The following is a 27,480-nucleotide window of genomic DNA, read 5'->3' as shown; positions in this document are numbered from 1 at the left end:
GTTGTATATCACTCTTGGGGTCTTTCTCCTTTTATAGAACCCCCCTTAATATTTCTTGCAGGGCTGGCTTAGTGGTCACATATTCTTTCAGTTTCTGCCGGTCGTGGAAGCTCTGCATCTCTCCATCCATTCTAAATGACAGCCTTGCCAGATAAAGTATTCTTGGCTGCATGTTCTTCTCATTTAGTACCCTGAATATGTCTTGCCAGGCCTTTCTGACTTGCCAGGTCTCTGTGGATAGGTCTGACGTTATTCTGATGTTCCTCCCTCTGTACGTAGGAATCTCTTCCCCCAACTGCCCTTAAGATGGTTTCCTTGGCTCTAAGATTTGCAAGTTTTACTACTACATGCCGGGGTGTTGGCCTGTTTTCCTTGTGAGGGGTCCTCTCTGCCTCTAGGACGCGAATGTTTGTTTCATCCCCCAGATTAGGGAAGTTCTCAGCTACAATTTGCTCAAATACATCTTCTAGTCCTCTCTCTCTCTCCACTCCCTCCGGGATTCCAATTATTCTGACATTGGAACGCTTCATGGTGTCACTTATTCTCTGATTCTATTTTCATGGATTCTGAGTTGTTTTTCCCTAGCCTCCTCTTTTCTCTTTTTATCTATTATATTGTCTTGCAGGTCGCTTATTCGTTCTTCTGCCTCAGTTACCCTAGCTGTTAGATTATCTAGATTGGATTGGATCTCACTGATAGCATTTTTAAGTCCTGCCAATTCAGCTTTCATTTCTGTCCTTAGAGACTCTATGTTGCCATTAATCGATTTCTCCATTCTAGCCATTGTCTTCACAATTGCTAGCCTGAATTCCATCTCTGACATCTTGGTTATATCTGCATCCATTTGTAAAACTGCAGCATAAGTCATGATCTCTGAGTCTTTTCTATTTTGGGGGCTCCTCCTCCTAGTGATTCTGTTGATGGGTGTTTGAGGGAATGTATAGAGTCCAAATTATTGACCAGAACCCAAGCAAGATGCACCTGTTTTCTTGGGATCTTAGGGTTGCTGGCCTCTTGTTTTCCCAGCCTGTCTTCTAGGGGAGGGGCCTGCCGCACTGTTACTCAGGCAACCCTGTTTGGGCGGAGTTGCCCTGCCCCCCTGTGGCGGGGGATGGGCTCAGCGGGAATCAGTTTTGGGGGCTTTTGTTCTCTGGCAGCTTTCCGCATCTCATCCGTGAGTCAGAGCAGAAGAGACTGTTTCCAACCCTCTGCCTCAGAGCAGAGAGACTGCAGTCTGTTCTTCAGTGAGCTCTCCAGGCCACACTGTCTCCGTTTCTGTCCGTGCTGCTATAAACTGCAGCGTCCTGGGTTGTGCGCCCCTCCGCAGCGCTCCCAGTCCTGCCTCCAGGTCAGGGCATGTCTCTGCCCTTTGTGCTTCTAAAACCGTCAGCCGCTCCCAGTTCGAGCATGCGCGACCCTGCCGCTCCGGGTTTCCGTCCCCGGGGCTGCAGTTCACAGGCACTACCCCGACACCGCGGGTTCCTGCCCCGAGGGCTGTCCTAGAGTCCTTTCCCCGCCACTACCGGTCTGCGAGTCTGTGCCCCGTCCACAGCGCGTGAGGCTGTCACTCACCAGCGGTGTAGGATCCCCATGGCCAGGCTCCCTCCCGCTGCCGTTTATCCTCTGATATGTGCCTGCGGAATCAGGGCTCAAAATCAACTGCCTGCGATATTCTGTTTGTAGAGATCCAGATCTTCTTACATTTCAGGCTGGTTTCGTGGGTGCTCAGAGTGGTCTGGTAGATATCCCGCTCAATTCCGGGGACCAGTTGAAATAGGGTCCCCTACTCCTCCGCCATCTTTCCTTCTCCTGATATGAGGAATTCTTAATCTCAGGAAACAAACCGAGGATTGCTGGAGTGGTGGGGGGTGGGAGGGATGGGGTGGCTGGGTGATGGACATTGGGGAGGGTATGTGTTGTGGTGAGTGCTGGGTATTGTTTAAGACTGATGAATTACAGACCTGTGCCTCTGAAACAAATAATACATTATATGTTAAAAAAAAAAAAAAAGATAATAGGAAGGGAAAAATGAAGGGGGGGGGAATCAGAGGGGGAGATGAACCATGAGAGACTATGGACCCTGAGAAACAAACTGAGGGTTCTAGAGGGGAGTGGGGTGGGGGGATGGGTTAGCCTGGTGATGGGTATTAAAGAGGGCATGTACTGAATGGAGCACTGGGTGTTATATACAAACAATGAATCATGGAACACTACATCAAAAACTAATGATGTAATGTATGGTGATCAACATAACATAATAAAATAAAAAAAATAAAAAATAAAAGATTTTATTATTTATTTGACAGAGAAGGACACAGCCAGAGAGGGAACACAAGCAGGGGGAGTGGGAGAGGGAGAAGGAGGCTTCCCGCCAGCAGGGAGCCCGATGCTGGGCTCTGGGATCCTGACCTGAGCGGAAGGCAGATGCTTAACAACTGAGCCACCCAGGCACCCCTAAAAAAATTTTTCTTGGGCACTCTTTAAATATAATGATCCACTACTTTAGTAATAATCCTAATTACAGTGATAGCAACCAATAAATATGATAATATAATCAAATATTTAAAATACATATTTCTAGAAACCAATAAATAGTGTTATTTTGAGTTGGATTTTTCTTTTATTATTTGCAACTTTGAGTCTTGGTAATCTCTATGTAACTTTAACAAAGTTTTATAAACTTTGGGTAGATATTACTCATTTATAATGTTCATAATACATTAGACACTCTAATGTTCATAATACACTAGCAATCCTATTTCATTGCCACTATCTCACTCCTGTTACTATTTTTACTGAGTGAACAAAAATAAAATTTGAGAAAGATTCGAGACACAGAAACAGTATCTCCTAAGGTCTTAGTTCCCTTATCCCATTTCCTAATCCCCAGACAAGCTCTTCTAAAAATATTAAAAGCCTATAAAGGTGCATACCTGAAAAACTGCTTGATAATTAGAGCTAAAAGCTCACTGGTCAGCCAAGTCTTGACAAAAAAGCATGTCTGAATTTAATAAAAGTGTAATAAGATAATGTGTAAATCTAGAATATTTTGTTAGGGATGATTAACATGTACCTAATGAGAAAAAACTCATTAGTCGAAACAATATTTTCCATTACTAAAGAAAAATCTACTTTCTTGCTGTAAATGAGAAAATTATTTGAGGATAATACATAACTATAATAAACATAAATCCATGCATTATTTTAATATTTTATGCTTCATAAAGAATTGAATATTAAATTATTATAATTTTTAAAAAGGTATTATGGCTAAAAAAAAAAACAAAACACAAGTAAATACCTGAAATACCTCCTGGATATCCCCTGATATATGTGCCTAATTCCAATGTTATTTTCTTTCTCAATATTTCAGCAAGGCTATCTGTAGTTCTAATAGGCCATTAATGTAAATGCTATTAAAGAATAATCAGATCTGCTCAAATGAGGTTATATCATTTACCAAGATGATAGATTCTGACTTTGAAGAAGATTGCTGACCATTTATATGACCACTAAGGACTAATGTTTGACTTATAAATTCTAATTTCATCTTTTGCACACTGAGGAAAGAGATTAACAACTTTATCCACATCAAGATGCTTGTTTTGAAGAATTGATTCCATCTCTTTGAATAGTTCTTTCTCCAGTTTCTTCATGTTGTCCAACAGGGTTTTGGCTTTTTCCTGAACAATTAAAAAATAAAAATAAATAAACACACAGACACACGTACACGTCTAACCAAATTCCAACTCACCTCTATGGACAAGATTTATTCATTCCGGTTTCCACTTATAGTTTGGTTCCCTTCCTCTTATTCTTTAGATATAGAAGGAATGAAATTCTTCAGGAAAAATCATTGTTCTAGATTGAATTAATGATTAACCCCAATTTATTAGGTATTTTTAGTAGAAAAGATAAGAGTAACTGTGTAGGATTAGTCTATAAGCAAGAAACCTAAAAGACAAATAACAGAACCATTGAAATTATGATACTGTGTATGGGGAACGTTGCTGAAAATTGAGGCCAAGATATTTTTTTAATGAATCTTTATTTTGAAAGCTTTGTTATATAGCTACTACAAATAGTTGACTTAAACATCTTATTTTGATAGTATAGCTTTAAGCAGCATTTTTGTCATAAGTAATCAATTTTCATATCATCAATGTTCCTTATTCTTCGAGGCTAAGATATTTTTATGAAGTTGGATCTTCTATATTTAAAATCAGGATTATCAGATTCAACAAAGGAAAAAGAACAGCAGTATTCAAGGGAAAGAAACTAAAAGAAAAGACATTTTCTCGATGATTCCTCCCTATGATTTCTCTCTGTTTCAAGAAGGGGGCAAATGGTCATGACTTTTACAGAATGAAGCAATTTTTAAGTTATTGATGAATTACCATAACCAGTTACAGGGTAGGTACTGAGAGAAAAAGTATGTAAGAAGAAAGTCATTAGAAAATGAGCTTGGGGATGCCTGGGTGGCTCAGTCATTAAGCGTCTGCCTTCAGCTCAGGTCATGATCCCAGGGTCCTGGGATCGAGCCCCACATCAGGCTCCCTGCTCCACGGGAAGCCTGCATCTCCCTCTCCCACTTCCCCCTGCTTGTGTTCCCTCTCTTGCTGTGTCTCTCTCTGTCAAATAAATAAAATCATAAAAAAAAAAAAAAAAAAAAAGAAAGAAAGAAAGAAAATGAGCTTGGAAGTTTTCCTTCCATTTCTATTTTTTGGAACAATTTTAGAAGAATAGGTATTAATTCTTCTTTAAATGTTTGGTAGAATTCCCCTGGGAAGCCATCTGGCCCTGGGCTTTTGTTTGTTGGGAGATTTTTGATGACTGCTTCAATTTCCTTAGTGGTTATAGGTCTGTTCAGGTTTTCTACTTCTTCCTGGTTCAGTTTTGGCAGTTTATACATCTCTAGGAATGCATCCATTTCTTCCAGATTATCTAATTTGCTGACATATAGTTGCTCATAATATGTTCTTATAATTGTTTGTGTTTCTTTGGTGTTGGTTGTGATCTCTCCTCTTTCATTCATGATTTTATTTATTTGAGTCATTCTCTTTTCTTTTTGATAAGTCTGGCCAGGGTTTTATCAATCTTATTAATTCTTTCAAAGAACCAGCTCCTAGTTTCCTTGATCTGTTCTACTGTTCTTTTGGTTTCTATTTCATCGATTTCTGCTCTGATCTTTATTATTTCTCTTCTCCTGTCGGGTTTAGGCTTTATTTGCTGTTTTTCCTCCAGCTCCTTTAGGTGTAGGGTTAGGTTGTGTATTTGAGACCTTTCTTGTTTCTTTTTTTTTTTTTTAAGATTTAATTTATTTATTTGAGAGAGAGAATGAGAGAGAAAGAGCACATGAGAGGGGGGAGGGTCAGAGGGAGAAGCAGACTCCCTGCCGAGCAGGGAGCCCAATGCGGGACTCGATCCCGGGACTCCAGGATCATGACCTGAGCCACCCAGGCGCCCCCTTTCTTGTTTCTTGAGAAAGGCTTGTATTGCTATATACTTTCCTCTTAGGACTGCCTTTGCTGCATCCCAAAGATTTTCAACAGTTGTGTTTTCATTTTCATTTGTTTCCATGAATTTTTTAAATTCTTCTTTAATTTCCTTGTTGACCCATTCATTCTTTAGAAGGATGCTCTTTAGCCTCCATGTATTTGAGTTCTTTCCGACCATCCTCTTGTAATTGAGTTCTAGTTTCAAAGCATTGTGGTCCGAAAATATGCAGGGAATGATCCCAATCTTTCAGTACCAGTTGAGACCTGATTTGTGACCTAGGATGTGATCTATTCTGGAGAATGTTCCATGGGCACTAGAGAAGAATGTGTATTCTGTTGCTTTGGGATGGAAAGTTCTGAACATATCTGTGAAGTCCATTTGGTCCAGTGTGTCATTTAAAGCCTTTATTTCCTTGTTGATCTTTTGCTTAGATGATCTGTCCATTTCAGTGAGGGGGGTGTTAAAAGTCCCCCACTATTATTGTATTGTTGTTGATGTGTTTCTTTGCTTTTGTTATTAATTGGCTTATATACTTGGCTGCTCCCATGTTAGGGGCATATATATTTACAATTGTTAGATCTTCTTGTTGGATAGACCCTTTAAGTATGATATAGTGTCCTTCCTCATCTCTTATTACAGTCTTTGGTTTAAAATCTTATTTGTCTGATATAAGGACTGCCACCCCACCTTTCTTTTGGTGTCCATTAGCATGGTAAATGGTTTTCCACCTCCTCACTTTCAATCTGGGGGTGTCTTTGGGTCTAAAATGAGTCTCTTGCAGACAGCATATCGATGGGTCTTGTTTTTTTATCCAATCTGATACCCTGTGTCTTTTGATTGTGGCATTTAGCCCATTTACATTCAGGGTAACTATTGAAAGATATGAATTTAGTGCCATTGTATTGCCTGTAAGGTTACTGTTACTGTATATTATCTGTGTTCCTTTCTGGTCTATGTTACTTTTAGGCTCTCTCTTTGCTTAGAGGACCCCTTCCAATATTTCATGTGGGGCTGGTTTCGTGTTTGCAAAGATACAAATGTAGGGATCCGAAGGGGTACGTGCACCCCGATGTTTATAGCAGCAATGTCCACAATAGCCAAACTGTGGAAAGAGCCAAGATGTCCATCGACAGATGAATGGATAAAGAAGATGTGGTATATATATATACAATGGAATATTATGCAGCCATCAAAAGGAATGAAATCTTGCCATTTGCAACGACGTGGATGGAACTGGAGGGTCTTATGCTGAGCGAAATAAGTCAATCAGAGAAAGACATGTATCATAGGACCTCACTGATATGAGGAATTCTTAATTGCAGGAAACAAACAGAGTTGCTGGAGTGGGGGGTGGGGTGGGAGGGATGGGGTGGCTGGGTGATAGATATTGGGGAGGGTGTGTGCTATGGTGAGTGCTGTAAATTGTGCAAGACTGATGAATCACAGACCTGTACCTCTGAAACAAATAATACATTATATGTTAAAAAAAAAAAAGAAGAAGAAGAAGAAGAAGATAGCAGGAAGGAAAGAATGAAGGGGGGAAATTGGAGGGGGAGATGAACCATGAGAGACTATGGACTCTGAGAAACAAACTGAGGGTTCTAGAGGGGAAGGGGGTGGGGAGATGGGTTAGCCTGGTGATGGGTATTAAAGAGGGCATGTACTGAATGGGGCACTGGGTGTTATATGCAAACAATGAATCATGGAACACTACAGCAAAAACTAATGATGTAATGTATGGTGATTAACATAACATAATAAAATTTTTTAAAAAATAAAGAAAATGAGCATAATTTTAAAAATTTGAACCATTATGACACAGAACTCCAAAAAACAAAGATTCTTAACCTTAATGTGGACTTTAAAATCAAATTGTATCGACTTTTTCTGAAGAAATGCTACATTTCTCCATATCAGTGGGAAAAATGTATTTTGTCTGCAAATGGTATTGGAATAATTAGTCAGCTCTTGGAAAACAGAATCCCTACTTCCTAACATACACAAAAATAAATTTCAGACAAATTAAAGAACTAAATATTTTTTTCAAACACACATATACATACTGGAAAAAAAATACAGAAGTTATATTTATTTTGAGGTGAGGCTGGCCTTTTCAAGCATAAAATCAAGATGCCTTAAAGGGAAGGACTAACAAATGTAATTGACTAAACTTAAAACTTTTTTGTCAGACAAAAAAGTTAAACAATAAACTGATGAAAAATCTGCAATATAACAGACTCAAAACTCACATATTTTTGCCTCTTTGAGGCAAAAGACAAAAACAACCAAGAAACAATTTAACAATAGGCTAAGGAAAAGAAGAGGCAAGTCATTTAAGAGGAAATACTAATGGCCAATAAACATATGAGAAGATTTTTAACCTCATTAGTAATCAAGAAATGTAAAACAAGGGGCGCCTGGGTGGCTCAGCTGGTTAAGCAGTTAAACAGCTGCCTTCGGGGGCACCTGGGTGGCTCAGTTGTTAACCATCTGCCTTTGGCTCAGGTCATTATCCAGGGTCCTGGGATCAAGCCCCATATCGGGCTCTGGGCTCCGCAGGAAGCCTGCTTCTCCCTCTCCCACTCCCCCTTGCTTGTGTTCCCTCTCTCACTGTGTCTCTCTCTATCAAATAAATAAATAAAATCTTTAAAAAAAAAAAAAAGCGGCTGCCTTCGGCTCAAGTCATGATCTCAGGGTCCTGGGATGGAGCCTCCCATTGGGCTCCCTGCTCAGCGGGGAGCCTGCTTCTCCCTCTCCCTCTACCCCTCCCCACCGCTCATGCTTGTGTGTGTGCTCTCTCAAATAAATAAAATCTTTAAAAAAATGTAAATTAAAAGTAGCATTGACTCTCTCTAAGACATAAAAGTAGATTAGAACCAGAGAAAGACAAATACCATATGATTTCACTTGGATGTGGAATCTAAAAAACAAAACAAACAGCAAAAATAGACCCATAAATACATAGCAAACAGATTGATTGTTGCCAGAGGAGAGGGGCGTGAGGGGGTGAGCAAAATGGGTGAAGAGGAGAGGGGGATACAGATGTCCAGTTATGGAATGAATAAGTCACGGGGGATAAAAGGCACATAAGGAATATAGTTAATGGTATTGTAATAGCATATGGTGACAGATGGCAGCTACACTTGGGGTATATATAATGTATAGAGTTGTCCAATCACTATATTGTACACCTGAAACTAATGTTAACATCGTGTGTCAACTATACTTAAATTAAAAAAAAAAGACTAGAACCCAGCTCTTTGACACTTCTTCCCTCAAATTCTATTGTCTTTCCACTACTTTCTGTCGTCAATCAACATTTAATGCCTATTAAGTAAAGCCTAAAACAGTAACAACAGCCTTTAAATTTTAATTTCAGTATTACTTAGAAAAATGTCAATCAGTAATTTAATTAAACAAATATTTAATAATTAGTCTACAAAACCAACCTTCCAGAAGCAGTATTGAGGGGAAAAGGAAGCTGACAACTCTTGAGAACTATAGTAAGCAATTAGTGCAGTGTGGAGGCTGCTCAGGGAGGAATGAGGGGAAATCCCCCCAGAGCAGACAGTCTTGAAACATATCACTGAGGAACTTGAGCATCAAGGCAAGAGGAACCAAAGGACTCATCACTCTTCACAGAGCTGTGCTGAGTCTGGAGGGTAAGCCAAGCTCATGCAGTGTATGACACCATGGCCAGTGGATTGGGCTTTCATCAGCACACTTAATGGACTCCTAGGACAAACTGCTTGCCTCTCACTCCATGCCACCAGGCTACAAAAAGTGTTTACACTCGAAGTTTGTTTTTTTTTCTTTTTTAAAGATTTATTTGAAGGAGGGGAGGGGCAGAGGGAGAGGAAGAGAGAATCTTAAGCAGACTCCTCGCTGAGCATGGGGCCCACACGTGACCGATGCTGGGCTTCATGTCAGGCTCAATCTCATGACCCTGAGATCACGACCTGAGTTGAAACCAAGAGTCAGACGCTGAACTGACTGTGCCACCCAGGTGCCCCTACACTCACAGTTTTAATAAAATAAAACAAATATAATATAAAAAAATAAAGCAAGAATAGTGTCAAGAATTCACAGCAAATAGCAGGTCTGGACAGAACTATCTGCTTTAAGCGTAAGCAAAGCAGGCAGGGGAATGGCAACCATGCAAACATACTACAGACAAAAGTCAATAAATAATTACCTAGAGGACAATTAATTTAATTCACTTTATGTAGAAAGTGAGATAGAAGGTCAGGCACTTTTCAGAGTATAGCTAATCTTTTTTCAATCTCTTGGATCTAGGCCCTCATGTCCTAACTGTTTTGGGTGTTCACCTATACCTTCAAACAGTTGTTTTTATTCCTCCAGCTTTTATAGTTATTCTGGGGGGGAGGTTAGTGTAATACTAGTTATGTAGAAAGAATGTAAATGTATATACCTTGATGAAGAAAAGGAATTATAGGCAATAAACAGGTGAGAGAAGGTATAAGATGGTATAAGCTATAAGGTATAAGATGGCGAATCTTTTCCTTCATTGAAGGAAGTGAGTTGATGGTTCTGTAAAAAACCTCTAGGTAGCCCTTCCATTTCCTTCTAGTCTATTTTTTATCTCTGGGGCAGAGAGGGAAGAGGGCAAGAAAGCTGAAGAAGTATGGATATTATAAAATTGTCAATCTATGTGTGTATCTATCTGTGTCCCCCAAAATATATCTGCTTATTTCTAGAGATGAGATTTTGGATGATATGTTAATCTTCTCTAATGCTTACATTTAAAAATCACAAGGATTCATCATTTTTTTAAAACTCCAACTCATTATTATTATTTTAAGTCTAAGGGGTGTTAAGCACTTTCCATTAAAATTAATCTAAGGCTATATGATTCAGAACGTTATGTAAGAGACTATGTTAACTGCCCTCCAGTAGCTTTGTCATTTTTGGTGTGAGATATAAACGAAATAAGCTGCTTAAACTCCCTAAGTCTCAGATTCTTTATCAGTAAAATGAACATAATAATAGTAGCTACTCATAAAGAATGTGAAGATTAAATAAAATATTCTGTGTAATGGTACCATGATGCTGTTGGATAGTAAGTGCTCAGTACATGTTAGGTACTGTTATTACATTTAACATACTAAATTTCCCTAAAAGATTCACAATGCATTCTTTTTTTTTTTAAATTTTACAAACTGTTTATTTTCCATCAACCTTTCCCATTTCTATTTCCATTTTGTTTGCCTTTGTGGAAGAGCAGCTTAAGACCGCTCAGTGGTTGTTCCTACCCATTCAGTGGCCTGAGCAGTGGGAGCTGCAGACCAGTCTTCAGGGGCCGGCTGGGCGCTCCAGTCTTCAGTAGGGAACTGCTGAATAGGCACTGAGGGCCCCTGCACGCCTTCAGACCGGTCTGCGACTTCAGGCTGAGTAGCAGCGACCTCAGGAGCTGGAGCCGTCCACGCACCCTGAAAGTCCTCCTTGGTCACAGCCTTTTCAGCAGCGGCCTGCTCTTCCTTGTCGATCTCTTCAGGATCTCTGTAGAAGTAGAGATCAGGCACGACCTCCCACGGGTGCTCACGGGAAATGGTGCCACGGATGCGCAGAACTTCCCCGGCCAGCCGCCACCACATCAGACCCCCCGAGTGAGCTCCCTTGTTGTTGCAAGGGATGGCGATGTCCACATAGTGCGGAGGAGAGTCGGCCTTAGACAGGTTAACATAAGACGCCCCTGTAAGAGGCTGGTGGTCAGCCCTGGGCTCAGTAACCACCAGAAGTCTCGGCTCCCGGAAGGCTGCCTGGATCTGGTTAGTGAAGGTTCCAGGAGTGAAGGAGCCAGCAATAGGAGTGGCTCCAGTAGCAGCAGCAAATTTCAGCACAGCTCGCTGGCCAGTGTTCCTGGACGATGTGACACTGACATCACTGGGTTTTCAACGGCAATGATGGCACGAGCTGCCAGCAGAAGCTTCTCCCAGGTTCTCTTCAGATTTGTGATGTGGATACCATCACTTTTCCTTTTGTAGATGTACTGTTCCATTTGAAAGTCAAGGTTGGCGCCACCTAACTGGGTTCCTGCTGCAAGGAATTTGAGGACATCCTCCTCCTTCATTTGCAGGACATCAAGGGCTCCGGACATTGTGAAAGTTTCCCTTTAAGTTACGACGGGAACGCAAAGCAACGCCATATGGACCCTTCCCTGGGTAGCGCGGAAAGGCTCACAATGCATTCTTAATCATTATTTTTAACCTTCAATTACAGGTCTATAATCTAAACATCTAAACTATTTTTAAACCTATTTTGATGAAGGAAGGAAAGAAAGCTGAAATTCTAAAGTTCAAAATGTGGATTGAATCATACTTGAAACCATTCTTAATGATAAAACAATATAATTTAATCATACCTCCTTTTTATCTATTATTTCCAATGCCTGTTGATGTTTTTGGTAGAGTGGGTGTCTTCTGTCAGGCTTAAACTGAAAACGTGGCTTCTTTTTAACTGGATCTTCAAGTTCAAATGTTGGTGAACTGGTATCCAATAGTGGTGGAATATTTGGTACAAATATGAAAGGCTTAAAAATCGATCTAGAAGAAAAAGTCTTCATTAAATTGGCTTGTGGGGATATAAAAATATTCAGCATTATTCTAAATCTTTTAAGATTCCCTCTAGTCTCTATTAATTTGTTACATACTAGTTGTTCCTGTCATACTAGTTATACCCATGTCTGTCTTTCCTGGTACACTGGGCTCTCCTTTGGGGCTGGGGAGCACACTTTATTTAGTATTCCCATGAACCTAACAAAGGGGCTGGCACAGAAACAGTGCCAAGTGAAATTATAGTTCATCATTTTCTACTGCAAACTCCACAGTTGAAGGGTAAGAACAATCCTCAGTGTTATAGATTGAGGATTAGGATTTGGCATGAAAATCAGCAGCAGTATTAAGGTATTCATGAGTCTCATCCCATCTTCTTGAAAATATCTTTAATAACATGAAAGACCATAACACTAGGAGACAGTGACTATAAGATAACATACATGTACATGTACATAATACTATAATGTAATGTACATTAAGTTCTATGAGAGACACTAATGACTAAAGATAGTCTGTACAAATCCTACTTTAGATATAACTTCAACTACTGATAGCTTAAACTTTATATGCATGTATTTTCTAGATACGAGCAGATAAGTAACCATCTAAATCCAGCTCAACTGTATCATTTAATCTTTTTACTGTTATTAATCATCTAATATTGTAATATTGAATCTACAAAAGAAAACCATCTACTTTTCTTTTCTTAACAATCTTAAATATATTTGGGGAAAGAGAGTAGGGATAACTGCATACAAGAATCTATTAACATATTCTCCTATAAAAATGAGAATAGTTACGGCAGTTATGTACATATGGAAATGGCAGACTACAACCTGAACAGAAAATGCATCCAAAAATTATTGTCATGTTTGTGTAAGAAAATTTAGCCTGGCAAAATCACCAACAGACTAATGACTACCCCACTCCTTGACCCCTTGCTGGTTTACAATATTCTATGACTTTACCTCTCAGGATCAGGAGTCCCAGTAAAGAAGTGAATGCAAGGAAGGCTGGAGTCTTGAGGTAAAATAGAAACCATGCTTGCAGTGGTCAGGAATTCTCCCTCCATATTAATGCCACTTGGTTTATCTCGGAGAATTTCCATCATTGTTTCAAAAGTTATATTTCCTAGGGAAATCATTTTAAAAATCATCAAATCCATATGAATTTGTAGATTGATATACTGTAAATATGAGCTGCTTTCTCTATATTGATAATATATAACATGAGATAATAGTCTAGGTATAAATTAGAGATTGACTCTAAACAAACCTTGTATCACAAATATTAGTTTCATTCCACTGTTGTAATGAAGATTTTTTTTAGAAAATATAAAATACAAAGTCTCAAAACCATTTATCAGGTAAAATCGTAACTTTTTTTTTTTTAAGATTTTATTTATTTATTTGAGAGAGAGAATGAGATAGAGAGAGCATGAGAGGGGGGAGGGTCAGAGGGAGAAGCAGACTCCCTGCTGAACAGGGAGCCCGACGCGGGACTCGATCCCGGGACTCCAGGATCATGACCTGAGCCAAAGGCAGTCGCTTAACCAACTGAGCCACCCAGGTGCCCAAAATCGTAACTTCTTAAGAAGGAATAAAAAATGCAAAATATGCTCAGTCTTGTTGCCCTTAACAAAAATTTTTCAGATGTATTTAGTTAGCAGTGAACTGACAATATCAGTAACTACTATCTGAGTCTATCCATTCTGGGAACAAAATATTAAGAGAATATTGTGCTTGGTTTCCAATATTATACAAGATGTTCTTTATAAAATAATATACTACTTTTCCTATAATAATTTCTGTACCTGACTTTAATACCCTTATCTGAAAGTGTGAATTGTAACCAGAGTGGGAATGAAGGAGACAAAACACATTATTGGTTAATAGAATTTTTTTTTTAAGACTTTTATTTATTTGACAGAGAGACAACAAGCAGAGGGAGAGAGAGGGAGAAGCAGGCTCCCTGCTGAGCAAGGAGCCTGATGTGGGACTCGATCCCAGGACCCTGGGATCATGACCCGGGCCGAAGGCAGCCACTTAACCGACTGAGCCACCCAGGCGTCCCTGGTTAATAGAATTTTTATGAACATAATTCTGCTGGACTACTTAAAAAACTTAAATGTCCATTGTGTGTGATGAAAATAGATTGCATTATATTTTGTTTTCTGTTTTCGTATGTGAAGTTTGATATTTTAAGTTCTTTTAGAAAAATAGAAAAAAATCTATTTTCTCTTTAGCAAACACAACATGACCATTGTTACAGAGACCCTCAGAATTCCGTATTTGCAAGGTATTTCCACCAAAAAATTTAAAAAGCCAATCATGCCTTCAGACAGCTCTGCTCCTTGCTATACATTTCCATAGTCAAAGATGTGGTTCCAGATCTAACTCCTAATAACAAGATGAATAATCTTATCCCTACACAATGCAGTCCTCCAAAAGTAGCCCAAATACCTTCTTCTAACATGTCATAATTCTCTTCCCAAAAATTTGACTCTCAATTCCCCTGAATCAAATTAAAACTCCTTCAAATTAAAACTTACCATTAAGCTTAATTGGAATAAGGTTCTCCTTTCCTATAAGCATTCCTGATCTTTTGTATATATTGGTCCTATCTCTGCCATTAGATTATAAATTCTCTAAAGACAAGAATGGGATTTTTCTCTGTTTAGTTCTCATTTATTCAGTACATACTTATTGAGCATCTACTAAATGCCACGCACTGTCCTAGGAAATGGAGAAACAGAGAGATAGATATTGATGCACTTTGACATAGATATGTAGCTCTGTGAATGTAAAGAAGTGAAAGTCCCCTAGTCCAATTTCAGTTGGGGTGACCACAGTTAACAATTCAAAAACGGATCTTTCCTGAAGAGTTTCAGAATAGGTTTAAAAGCCTTCCCCTGAATAAATACAAGAAATTCTCATTATCAAAAGAAAATGGTACTAGAAAATAGCCATTTAAAGCACCACATTTAAAATAAGAATCAAAATTTCATGGTAAATAGTGGAGGAAAAGGACTGATTAGGTCTTTAAAATGAAATAATAATATTACAAAAATAAATTTGTATAAGCTTATAGTCAACAAAATTTAGGTTAGAATTTTAATATGCTAATTCTTAGAACAATGACTAAATCCAGTGTAATTTTTCCAAAAGTGGCAAGAATGTAACTTTAACTACTGCAACATGATCATAAAGATAATTTTTAAAAATTATTTATTTGAGAAAGTGAGAGCATGAGTGGAGGGGCAGAGGGAGAAGCAGACTCCCCGCCAAGCAGGAAGCCTGACTCAGGACTTGATCCCAGGACCCTGAGATCATGACCTGAGCCAAAGGCAGACGGTTAACCGACTGAGCCACCCACCCACCCAAAACATACTAATTTAAGTCTGTGTCTGATGAAGCTAGTTTATGGATACCAGTGGGTCACTTTCTACTGTCTGCTTTCTCTTGGTTTTCAGTCACTTAGTCTTATTCCTTGGCATGTCTGATAATTTTTTATTGAATGTTGGGCACTATGGATGAAAGTTTATAGAAGTTCTTCATGATGTTTTCCTCAACAGAGGATTTAATTTTCTTCTGGAAAACAGACAGAATATAAGTAGATTACCTATTGATCCAGTTGAGACTGGTCTATTCCCTATTGTAGCTTTTCTGGGGTCTCAGCTGAAAGCCTGGGATATTTCCCAGGCCTCTTCCTGGTTGGCTATTAGATCTAAGTGTGTCCCTAAGGCCTTGTGAGATTCCCAAATCTCTACTTAGCTTTTTAGGCTCTTAGCAACTACTTTTGTCTTGATTTCTCAGTATCTCATCCTACATTTGTGCTGCTTAGAAGTCAAAAATTGCTTTAAGGAGAAATTGTGACATAGAAGGTCAGGCACTTTTCAGAGTATAGCTAATCTTTCCTCAATCTCTTGGATCTAGGCCCTCATGTCCATGTTGGGTGTTCACCTATACCTTCAAACAGTTGTTTTTATTCCTCCAGCTTTTATAGTTATTCTGGGGGGGAGGTTAGTGTAATACTAGTTATTCCTTGATAACCAGAAGCAGAAGTCCAGCTCAGTGCTTTTAACCACTCCAGTATTGAGCCTCCCATCAATCCCTTTTTACCCTCAAGTAGTATCAATTTTTCAATAATAGTAACGAACATGATAGACCTATATTATAAAAAGTACAGTTAAAAAAAAAAACCCATAAAACATATAGTTCCTGCCATCAGATATTTTCACATACTTTATATTGGAAATGTTTAACTATTGCATTAAAATTCATTCTATAGAAACAAATAACTTTCATTTAACACAGTTGGTTGACCACAGGTATTTGTCTCCTCTCTCCTAATACCCTACTATAATAACAGTACAGGAATAAAAAATGAAATAACTCACAAAGACAAAGAGAGCATGAAAAGCAAGAATTTCCTCCCTCCATTCCCATGATATAAGGGAATAATTAAAAGAAAAAAGCTTACAGCAAGCCTGTACTAAAAATGTGATTCTGTGACATTTAAAATTAAAATAAAATTGACTTCCATATAAAATAATCTAATATTATACCCTCAGTCAATCATATACATTACTATTTCATGTTAATAGCAAATTTTCCATTTCTCCTTAGGATAGCTATGACTTCAAATTCAAGAAAAATAATTTATAGATAACTTGTTATAAGAACAAATCTTTTATTAATTTTGAGAAAATGCAGGAAGAAAAAAAGAGGGTGTATCTGAAAACAGCCCTTAACATTAAAACTAAACAATAAAGCAAAAGCCTACCATCCACACCTATCTATCAGACACATAGTTTCTGCACCTAGTGAGATTTTAAAATGATTCAAATCTAAATTCCTATAAATGGCAAGTTTTAATGAAAACAGTGTCAGAACCATAACGCTGCGATAATACAGGTATTATGAAAATGTTTTCTGTATTCAAAACCTACAATTCTCAAAATAAAGGGAGGATTTACATGATCACTTGAGTAGGATAGCTATAAGTAATCCACTAGCAAGCATTGAATAAGTACTGAGACTGCAGTAGCAGGGTTCAGTAAAATGAATGCAAAACACAGGGTGCAATTTCACTGCAATTTAAACTAGTTATTTAAAATACATGAGTGAATATAGATACAATTTGGATATACATGCAGCACAGTTAATAGCTATCAGGTAGCTGGAAAGAAGAAGGGTAGGCTCTTCCACCTAGAAAAATCATAGGAAAAGTTAACTATAATGTACTACCAGACAATTTTCTATGAAAGTATTGGAAAGACATTTATTCTTTTGGCAAGCACAGAAAGCTGGATGAACTGTACGTTATTCTTGGGGAGAAAAAGAAGTTTCAGGTCAGATGCAACTCTTGCTATAATCATGCATTCATTTTAAATCTATATATAATCCAGCTATTTTGTACTTAAAAATAACAGAATTAATTACTATGATGCAGTAGCTAATTAATTTATAATTACCTCTATTTTTTTCTTTATTTTGTCCAATAACCCAGTTAAACCCTAGGATCCTTGACATTTTCCTCTCTACCTTAATTATGTGTTGTTCTTCTTCATTTTTTTAGGAATACTTCCTAAATTATGTCCTGAACCTCTAAGTTATTGCCAGAAAAAAGTACACAACAGTGATCTTTGTTAAATTATCTGTAAGTTACAATTTAATTTAATTCAACTAACAATCCTTTGTTAACTTAATAAAAAAAACGTATTAAACACATACAACATACTAGTGCAAGACACTGAACTAGGTGCTGAGAGAAATATAAGCTCAAATAAGAGAGTCCATTTTTTTCAGTTTCATAGAGGAGATAAATGAAGAGCACACTTTCCTCATTTGTGAAATGAAGATAATACCTACTTCACATAGTTCCTTAGAGAAGATAATGCAATCACTTAGCACAGTGTCCAGCCCGATAGCTTTTAACAAATGGGAATAGGTACTGCTGCAACTGCTACTTAGTCTCTACTTTTACAGTAATAGTAAATCTAAAATTCCTTAGAATAACACATTTTAGCATTTCCGACATACCCATCTACATGAAAAAAAAGTCTAAATAACCTATTTATAAAATGACTAACATTAAGAAACCTTATTAAAAAAAACCTTTCACATGAGGAGCACCTGGGTGGCTCAGTTGTTAAGGTCTGCCTTCGGCTTGGGTCATGATCCCAGGGTCCTGGGATCGAGCCCCGCATCGGGCTCCCTGCTCGCCAGGAGGCCTGCTTCTCCCTCTCCCTCTCCCCCTGCTTGTGTTCCCTCTCTCACTCTCTCTCTCTCTCTGTCAAAAAATAAAATCTTTATTTTTTTTTTAAGATTTTATTTATCTGACAGAGACAGACACAGCGAGAGAAAAATGATCCCAATTTTGTTTAAGAATATTAGTAAAAACTGAAAAAAGGGGTCAGAGGATTGTGAATCTAAACCTGTCATTCAAAAAGAATTATTATCCTCTCAGAATTATACAGCACTTCACTCATCTCAAGAAAAAAAGCTTGTATTAGTTTACAAAATTTCAGTTTAATAAAACTGTATCTTTACTAAGAATAATTCCTTCAAAACCAGATTTTATCATACCCACATTATACACAGGCAAAATATAGTTTTTCATTCTGATATTATTTCAGTGATAAAATTACCTTTGTGTTTATTCAGAAGCTTGTAGCCTTCACAGTATCTGCCTGGTGAAATCATCATCTTGGCTGTGTCAAGATAAGAGTATGTTGCAGCAAAATCAAACTCCTTTTTACCATCCCACCAACCTTTCTGCTTAGCATAGTTTCTCATGTCTAGATGTTCCCGATCAATCTTGATTGTTATAGAAAGCTGATTAGAAATATTACGAACTCCCTCTATTTTCAAAGAAGAAGAGGGGAAGGGAAAAGAAAAATCACATTTAACATGTTATATTTATCTGTACATTATGATTCTTAATCACTATTTAAAATGCGAATATAGACTTCTAAATTTTGTACCATGTGTATCTCATCTATTACATACTCAAAAAGATAAATAGGGGTGCTTGGGTGACTTGGTCCAGTAAGTGTCTGACTTTTGATTTCAACTCAGGTCATGATCTCGGGATCATGAGACAGACCTGCATCGGGCTTTGCGCTGGGTGTGGAACCTGCTTAAGATTCTCTCCCTCCCTCTCCCTCCCTCTCCCTCTGTCCCTTCTACCCCCCTCTGCTCTGCTTGCGCTCTTTCTCTCTCCCTCTCTCTCCCTGCCCCCAAAAAGATAAATGAATTACTTTTTTTTAATTAAACTTTTTAAACTTTTTATTTTGAGATAATTGTAGATTCACATGCAGTTGTAAGAAGTAATACAGAGATCCTGTGTACCCGTTACACAGTGTCCCCCAATGGTAACATCTTGTATAATAGCCCAGCTAAACTATTGGTATTGACACAGTCAAGATCTAGAATATTTCCATCTCCATAAAGATCACTCATGTTGCCCTCCTAGGGGCACACCCACTTATCTACCCCCACTAAACCCTCATTAACCCCAGGGAACCACTAGTCTGTTATCCATTTCTATTACTGTCATTTCAAGAATATTATACACATGAAATCATATAGCATATAACCTTTTTTTTCTTTTCTCACTTGACAGCATTCTCTAAAGATTCATCCAGGTTATTACATATATCAATAGTTCCTTCCTTTTTATTGCTGAGTATTATTTCATGGTATATACCAGTTTGTTTAACCATTCACAAGTTAAAGGACATCTGGGTTGTTTCTAGTGTTTGGCTATCATGGAGAAAGCTGCTATAAATATTTGTGTACAGGTTCTTGTGTGAATGTAAGTTTCTGGGATAAATGCACAAGATTGCAATTGCTGGGTAGTATGGTAGTTGTGTATTTAGTTTTTTTAAAAAACTGCCAAACTGTTTTCCAGAGTAGCTACACATTCTTACCAGCAATGATTAAGTGGTCCATTCTCCACCATCTCACCAGTGTTTAGTAGTGTCATTTAAAAATTTTTTAACTCTTCTGATATAAGTAGAGAGATACCTCATTGTGGCTTTAGTTTGCATTTCCCTAATAGCTAATGATATTGAACATTTCATGTGCTTTTTTGACATCTGTATATCCCTTTAGGTGAAATATATCTTCCTGTCTTTTGCCCATTTTTCTGGTTGGATTGTCTTTTTACTGTTGAGTTTTGAGATTTATTTATTTGACAGAGAGAGAGGGAACACAAGCAGGGGGGGCGCCAGAGGGAGAAGCAGGCTTCCCGCTGAGCAGAGAGCCTGAAGTGGGGCTCTATCCCAGAAACCTGGGATCATGACCTAAGCCGAAGGCAGACGCTTAATGACTGAGCCACCCAGGCACCCCAATAAATAAAATCTTAAAAAAAAAAAAAGATTTGATAAAATTAAAAAAAAAGATTTGATAAAATTAAAAAAAAAGAGTAACAGTCTGCTAAGTAGAAATTAATTAAATTACTCTAACAAAGTCATACTTGGGATATTCTCACTACAAAAACTAGAATAACATCATGATAGAATCAGACAGGGAAGAGGAGTTTTCCATCTAATAATTCACTAAAATTTAATTATGTAGTTCTTGGGCTCATTTAGTAATAGGAAGAGAAACCAGTTGGAAAAGTTAATCTACAACTGGATAATTACACTCAATGCAGGCATTCATTTTGAATGGCTAGGTAGGGCTATCTTTCTCAACAGAATACATTTATTCATTTCTCTCTTGCATTTAGCACACTTAATAAAATAAAGAGTGCTAGTGGTACAATCAGGCCAATTATAAAATAAGAAAATAGTCTAAATTCAATTTTATATATTATGCAAAATAAAAACAGGTAAAATATAAAATAAAATGTCATCAAAACAACTGGCAATGACTTATTTTGAAAAAATAACATCCAAATCCTCCAAAGCTCAAGGCTACCTTCATGAAGACTTTCTGAATTTCTCTAGCCCACAATGACTTTTCCTTTCTCTAAATGTTCACATCATCTATGTGCCTGAATCATTCAGGCACCATTTAATATTTTACATGTGCAAATTATCTCTCCTGTAAAACTAGGAGATCCAGGAAGTAAGTACATAAAAAGTACATGATCATGCTTGAGTATAATGAAATTATACTTTCATTATTCTAATGAAAGAATATTGAACTGAGAGTCAGGATGGAAAGATTTAAATTCTAAGTCTTTCAATCGCTGCCTCAACTAAAGCACTTCACATTTCCAGATTTCATCACTTGAAAAATGAAAGGAATATATGGTCACAAAGAAACCATGAAAAAAATGCATGCAAAGCATCCTAAAACAATCAAATTGTACTCTTTACTATTGTATCAACATATTCTTTCCAGCCACTAACTGACAGACACCAATCCCCAGAAGCACTCCCCCTTCCTCACCTCCATATCCACACACAATAAAATGTTTAAGTTCAGCCCAAAGTTAAAAGAGGAAGAAATGGCAAGGGGTTATTAAGAAGTAGAAAAGTACTAAAACAACCAAGAGATGCAGCACAGAAAATATATACAGGTTATATAAAATTAGTATCATAATATGGAAAAGAGAGAACACTACCTTTTTCTCTTTTTCAGAAAAGCCCTTTGTAGTGCTCTTTCACTATTAACATTCTTTCAAATTTTTTCATTTCCCTTGAAGTTCAACCCTTCATTGCACTGGATTATAAATCTTGAGAAACAATTAAATGCAATGTCTGCAGTTAAAGGGGTTATTTTATTCATTATAAGACAAATTTAAAAAAAAAACAAATCATGAAAAGTTGTCCATACCTCGTACTTTTTCTGCAGCCCAGTACTTCCCTGCAGTCTCCAGAATCCAGGCTTCATTCCTATCAGCTATCAGGAAACTATTGTGATAGCTAAATACCATCCTACTCTCTGAACAATTTCCACCCTGGCCATATTTTTCTAATAGATCAACAATGACATTGAGGGCTTTTTCAGCTGTATCAGCTCTTTCAAGGCCAAGTCTAAAATAAAAATATAAAAGTTCTCAGATTAAATTTCCATCATTTCTCTTAAACAATTTCATGCACATGAGATTTTTTGTTTATATTCAAAGCAAAAGTTCTTTCAAGTTAATGGATAAACTGAAATCCAACTTCTAAGCCATTCCTTCTGAAGTCAGTTTGGAATCATAAAAACAAAGTCTTTGGAATCATAGATCAATGTTCAAATTCCAACTTGGTAATTTATTGGCAAGTTGCTTTATCTCAGTATCTCATCTATAAAATGAGGATAATAATATATAGCCCATGAGGCTACTGTGAGAATTAATTAAGGTCTGATAAAGTATGTTAGGTACTTAACATAATTCACATAAACGAATCATAATTTTCAACTCCTTCCCTTCTCCCAATTAATGATCTTTGAGTCTGCAAATTACATGCATATATAAGCATACTTTAGAAATACTGCAGGTTCAGTTCCAGATCACTGAAATAAAATGAATATCGCAAAAAGTGAGTCAAGTGAATTTTTTGGTTCCCCAGTGTATATAAAAGTTATGTTCACACTATACTATAGTTTATTATGTGTGCCACAGCATTATGTCTAAAAAAACAATTACATACTTTAATTTAAAAATTGATTTAAAAAGACTTCCTTGCTAAAAAAAATGCTAACCATTATCCGAGCTTTCACCAAGTTATAATCACTAATTACAGATCACCATAACAAATATAATAATAATAAAAAGTTTGAAATATTGTGAGAATTACCAAAATGTGACACAGAGACACGAAGTAAGCAAATGCTGTTGGAAAAATGGTGCTGATACACTTGCCGGGCATAACATTGCCACACCCCTTCAATTTGTAAAAACTGCAATATCTGTGAAGTGCAATAAGGCAAAGCATAATAAGATGAGGTATGTCTGTACTCTGAAGCATTTTAACAGAAACTATAAAGTATCAATGTCCAAAATATGGGAAAAATAGGAAAATAAAACTTGTAAGAGTGTTAGACAAGTTCTATACTGAAAAAATATAATTAAAAAATAACCTGACAAGGTCCATGCCCAGTAGTGCCTCTTCATCACAAACTTCTTCTCTTCCCCATACAGCTTCATTCCCAATGCAAACTCCATGCTCATTGGCTCCCATTTCTGCCCCCCATAACCAAGCTGGGCGACTAAGAACAACAGCATATGTTTCAGGAACTTGATCAATTTCTATGTAAGTACACTGTAAAGAAAGTCATAGCAACAACCATAAAACCAAAAAAGAAAAAGTTATCAAGTTTCAGAATCTTACAAATCAAGCAGAAGATATGCCCACTATGAAATAAAGTATAACTAACTTAAAATTTTCTATAATAAAGTTATTACCCTTAAAACTTATTCAGAATTGACCCTAAAGCTTTTATTCATTCAAATATTTATTAAGCATCTCTTACTACAAAGCACTCTAAGAGATATATTAGTTATAAAGATGAATCAGATACAAATCTTGCTTTCAAGAAACTAAGACCTTCACACTAACTAAAATACAACAAAATGTAAAGTATAAGGGCCATTAAGAAAAGTAAAAGTGAGGTGCTAACGTAAGCTCAGGAGAGAGAGTTTCTAGTTGTGAAATCTCGAAACATTTTGTAGAGGAAGATGTATTCAGTTGAAGCTTAAAGGGAATGGATCTCAATCTCAATGTCCAGTATTTCTTAATTAGTGACATAAGTCCCATTTGGTAGCCCTTATATACAAGAGAATTGCTATAGAAGCCTACATAACCTGTGGAAGTCACCCATCTGGTGTGATGGGTGTGTGTGTGTGTATGTGTGTGTGTGTGTGTGTGTATATAGTATACTACTATATATATAGTATACTATATATAAACTATACTATAAAGTAGTATAGTGGTAGTATAAAGAATAAGAACCACTGGTTTACAGAATAGGAGAAATTTAAACATAAAGAGAGAAAGTGGAAATGGATCTAAGATGAATAAATAGTCTCGCAAAAGAAAAAAAAGGCCTGTATACAGAAAACATCTAATATTTAATATATTTTAGTATTAGAATAGCAATAAAATGAAATCCGAAAAATACATAACTTAGCAATAAAAGCATAATGTGAAACATTTTAAGTTCCATGTTGAATGGATTTTTTTTTTTTTAAAGATTTTATTTATTTGAGAGAGAGAGAAGAGACAGAGAGCATGAGAGGGAGGAGGGTCAGAGGGAGAAGCAGACTCCCTGCCGAGCAGGGAGCCCGATGCGGGACTCGATCCTGGGACTCCAGGATCATGACCTGAGCCGAAGGCAGTCGCTTAACCAACTGAGCCACCCAGGCGCCCTTGTTGAATGGATTTTTAATAATTTTTAAAGGATCCTTTAATTAATGTGTATACTACCAAATGGACTGCATAAAATGCATGTTAATAGTAATATCACAGGGCCCCATAAGCCTTTTTTTGATGATAAAACTGTTATTTCCAGAGACTGGAATGACTTTCTCTGTTCTATACCAATCAGAATACTTTGTCCATCAAACTCCAGCTGAAACCCCAGCTCCTGGTGAAGACTTCCTTGATCTCTAGTCTGAATTAACTGCTCCTTCTCCACTGTTGTCACAACTGTTGCTCTTACTTAAATTGAGCATTTAAACCACCCTATTTTATAATAGGGTTAGTTACATACACATCCTATTCCTCTACTAGACCCTAAGTTCCTGGAAGACAGAACTGGTCTTGACAGCAGACTTTAAATCTTTGCCCTATTTGACATGCTTGCGTATGATAAACATTCAAATATTTGATCAAAGAATTAACAATTATTTTTATTGTTATTTCAGCTTCCTCCAAATCATTGAAATATAAGACCAGAAATCTAGTTCTGACTCAAATTATTTTTCAAATTTAAATCCTTGAATTTTTAACTTCTATAGTTCCTGCCAAATAGCTAGGTATTTTTTTTTAAAAAAAAAGCTGTTTATGACATTTTTTAAAGAAAACTATTGCTAACAAAACATGTACTTCAAAAAAAAAAAATGAAAAACAAAACATGTACTTCACCCACCTGAAGATGTTCTCTCGGGTTATCATGAACTGCAGCAGGAAAATAAACTACCTCTTGTACTTCATCGCACAATCTATCTGAATTTTTTCCAAAAATAATCCTGTTACCAACAGTTGCTGGAGGTAATGCCACAAAAGTATCACAGGAATAAGGCTCCATTTTTTAAAAAACTAAAAAACATATAGAAGATTCAAAATAAAAGGAGAAAAACATTTTTAGTATATACAAAACAAAGAATTTTACTTGATAACCAATAGATGTTATTGCCACACCTAATAAAGGGTGTTCGTTAAAGTTTAAACTTTACACTGTACTACAAAAATCAGTAAGAAAACGACTTGGGAATGAATCTTGTACTACAAGAATCAGTAAGAACATAGCAATGACCAGTATCTTCTTCTAGTCTATAGGTCAAATTTATCCTCTAAGATCTTTCTCTCCTGAAGTCTTCCCTGAATCTCCTTTCACTATTTCCATATTTGGGAAGCCTGCATTTTACTGCTATGAAGACCATATCTGTGTACACATATGAGTTTCCATATTTGTGCACATATAGGAGTCTCTTCCTGGATAGTAAGATCATTGAGGGCTGGGAGTACACTTTATTAATCTTTGTATTCTCATCACCTGAACTTATGAAAAGTCCCAATATTTCCTCAAACAAGAAGAATACACTCAGAACATAATGCTGAGCTGGAGAAGAATACACAGATTATAATACTGAGACGACTAAAATTTTTAAAAACTCACTGAATCAGACAAATACAAAAATATTGTTTTTGTTGATATTTCCAGGAAGAAGTTCACATACATAACTTGTAAATCCTGATTGTAGAATTTAGTATCAAGATTGTGTCTTCATTTGTGATTTGGAAAATCTTAAATCCTCAATTTTGGTAGAATATATTCGCTTCCAGAATGGACATAATTTTTTTAGAGTTTCCTGCTTTCCTTTATGATGCCCAAACTTTAGAATGGCTTCATACAAATAGAGGCTAGCAATTTAAAAACAACATAAATCTAATAAATGTTTCATTAAAAAATCAAAATGACTCAAGTAAGAAAGAAACACCTTTAGCCTGAATTAAGACTTGTCTCTTTTCCTCAGCTATGGATAGTTCCTCAGTTATACGATAGCTGCTATTCTCTTCTGTGTGAATCTCAAACTTTATGTCCTGGATCGCCTTTTCTTTGTGTTCCAAAGTTATTTCTACCACTGCATATCCTTGGCAGGCTATTTAATCTCTATCTAAGCCTTCTGTCTCGTCGGTAAATATCTCAGGAGGCTGTTATTAGAATTTAATAAGACAATGTGTAAAGCTTTTTTGCATAGTGCATGAAACATACCAGACACGCAAAAGAAAGCTGTTATAGTTATTACTGGACAGAAGAGTAAATTTCTCACGAAAGGTTTATTCTTGCTATCACACCCACTGCCTCCCTGGGAGAGGACTGGGTTGGTGGATCCCTAGCGGTAGTAGCCACGTCCAATGAAAACCCTGGAGTCTCAAGGGCCGTCAAGCGGCACGAGATGATCAGTGCTGGCTTAACAGGCGTCCTACGAGAAGCCAAGGAAACATGCCACCTAGTTAGGAAAACACCTAGCCCACTTAGAAAGGGAAGGTTTGAGAGCCTTTACGAACTCCTAGTACGCATTCATCATTCAACAAATGTTTATGAACATCTTTCTGAGCCAGACACCGTACAGCTGGTAACAAAATATAATCCTCGCTCTTGTGGAGTTGGCATTCTATTTTATATGCTTTAGTTCACCAAGAGCTTTCAGAAACATCACATCGTTTGATCCATACGAACGTACTACAGTTTGGGCGAGAATTACTGTTTTCACAACGCAGACGAGAAAATCGGTGCGGAAAACTTCATGGAACCCGAGTCAGAGTCCAGACTAAAGGGTTCAAATTTCAAACACCCCTTCCCACCCGGCACACACTCCACACCCCAGCTGGCGGCGCTCAGCCCACAACCCGCTCACCTCAGACCCGTGGCACCTCCCGCAGCCCCTCGGTCCCGCCCGCACGGCCCCTCGCGGCTACCCACTTCGCCCCTCCGCTACGCACGCCCCGCCCCCGTTTACGCCCCTCCCCCGGCCTAGGACCTACCCTCAACGAAACGGGGAAGGGCGTGCTGGGGGCGGCGGAGGCGCCAGTCGCCGGAAGCTGTCACCTTTGACCGCGGAAGTTCCCGCTCGCCCTGGCGGCGCAGTTCCGGTTAGGCGGCAGTGTTTGTTTACGTTGTTCACAGGTCCCGCGGCTACCTTCCCCAGCTTAGGCTTTAGGATGGGGAAGTCTTTCGCCAATTTCATGTGCAAGAAGGACTTTCATCCCGCCTCCAAGTCCAATATCAAAAAA

At 37.6% G+C, this 27,480-nt stretch overlaps 2 protein-coding genes and 1 pseudogene across 5 annotated transcripts in view; 1 reads left to right on the top strand and 2 right to left on the bottom strand.

The window, feature by feature from the left end:
- Positions 1-2,272: 2,272 nt before the first annotated feature.
- SCRN3 (secernin 3) lies at positions 2,273-27,364 on the bottom strand. 4 transcript variants are annotated; one of them, XM_064586696.1, is made up of 8 exons: positions 27,232-27,364; positions 25,112-25,281; positions 23,102-23,283; positions 21,869-22,068; positions 18,727-18,939; positions 13,043-13,205; positions 11,882-12,062; positions 2,273-3,683 (listed from the first exon to the last, which is right to left on the bottom strand). In XM_064586696.1, exons 2-8 carry the CDS (start codon positions 25,268-25,270, stop codon positions 3,513-3,515), a joined length of 1,269 nt encoding a protein of 422 aa, XP_064442766.1. In that variant the 5' UTR covers positions 25,271-25,281; positions 27,232-27,364; the 3' UTR covers positions 2,273-3,512. The 4 variants fall into 4 exon arrangements, with proteins under 4 accessions (XP_064442766.1, XP_064442765.1, XP_064442767.1 ...); XM_064586695.1 differs by having other exon boundaries at positions 27,105-27,237; XM_064586697.1 differs by having other exon boundaries at positions 18,727-18,789; positions 27,105-27,237.
- LOC135363893 (small ribosomal subunit protein uS2-like) lies at positions 10,165-11,867 on the bottom strand (annotated as a pseudogene).
- The window catches only part of CIR1 (corepressor interacting with RBPJ, CIR1), a 38,125-nt gene continuing 37,993 nt past the window's right edge, over positions 27,349-27,480 (top strand). The window contains exon 1 of the mRNA XM_045868591.3: positions 27,349-27,480. Within this exon, the coding sequence (XP_045724547.1) occupies positions 27,409-27,480 (72 nt within the window). The 5' untranslated portion in view covers positions 27,349-27,408.

Source organism: Mirounga angustirostris, unplaced genomic scaffold, assembly GCF_029215605.1.
Source record: "Mirounga angustirostris isolate CCGP_5_RB_7025 unplaced genomic scaffold, mMirAng1.0.hap1 SCAF_3, whole genome shotgun sequence".
Taxonomy (NCBI): Eukaryota; Metazoa; Chordata; class Mammalia; order Carnivora; family Phocidae; genus Mirounga; species Mirounga angustirostris.
This window is presented reverse-complemented; position numbering and strand designations above follow the sequence as displayed.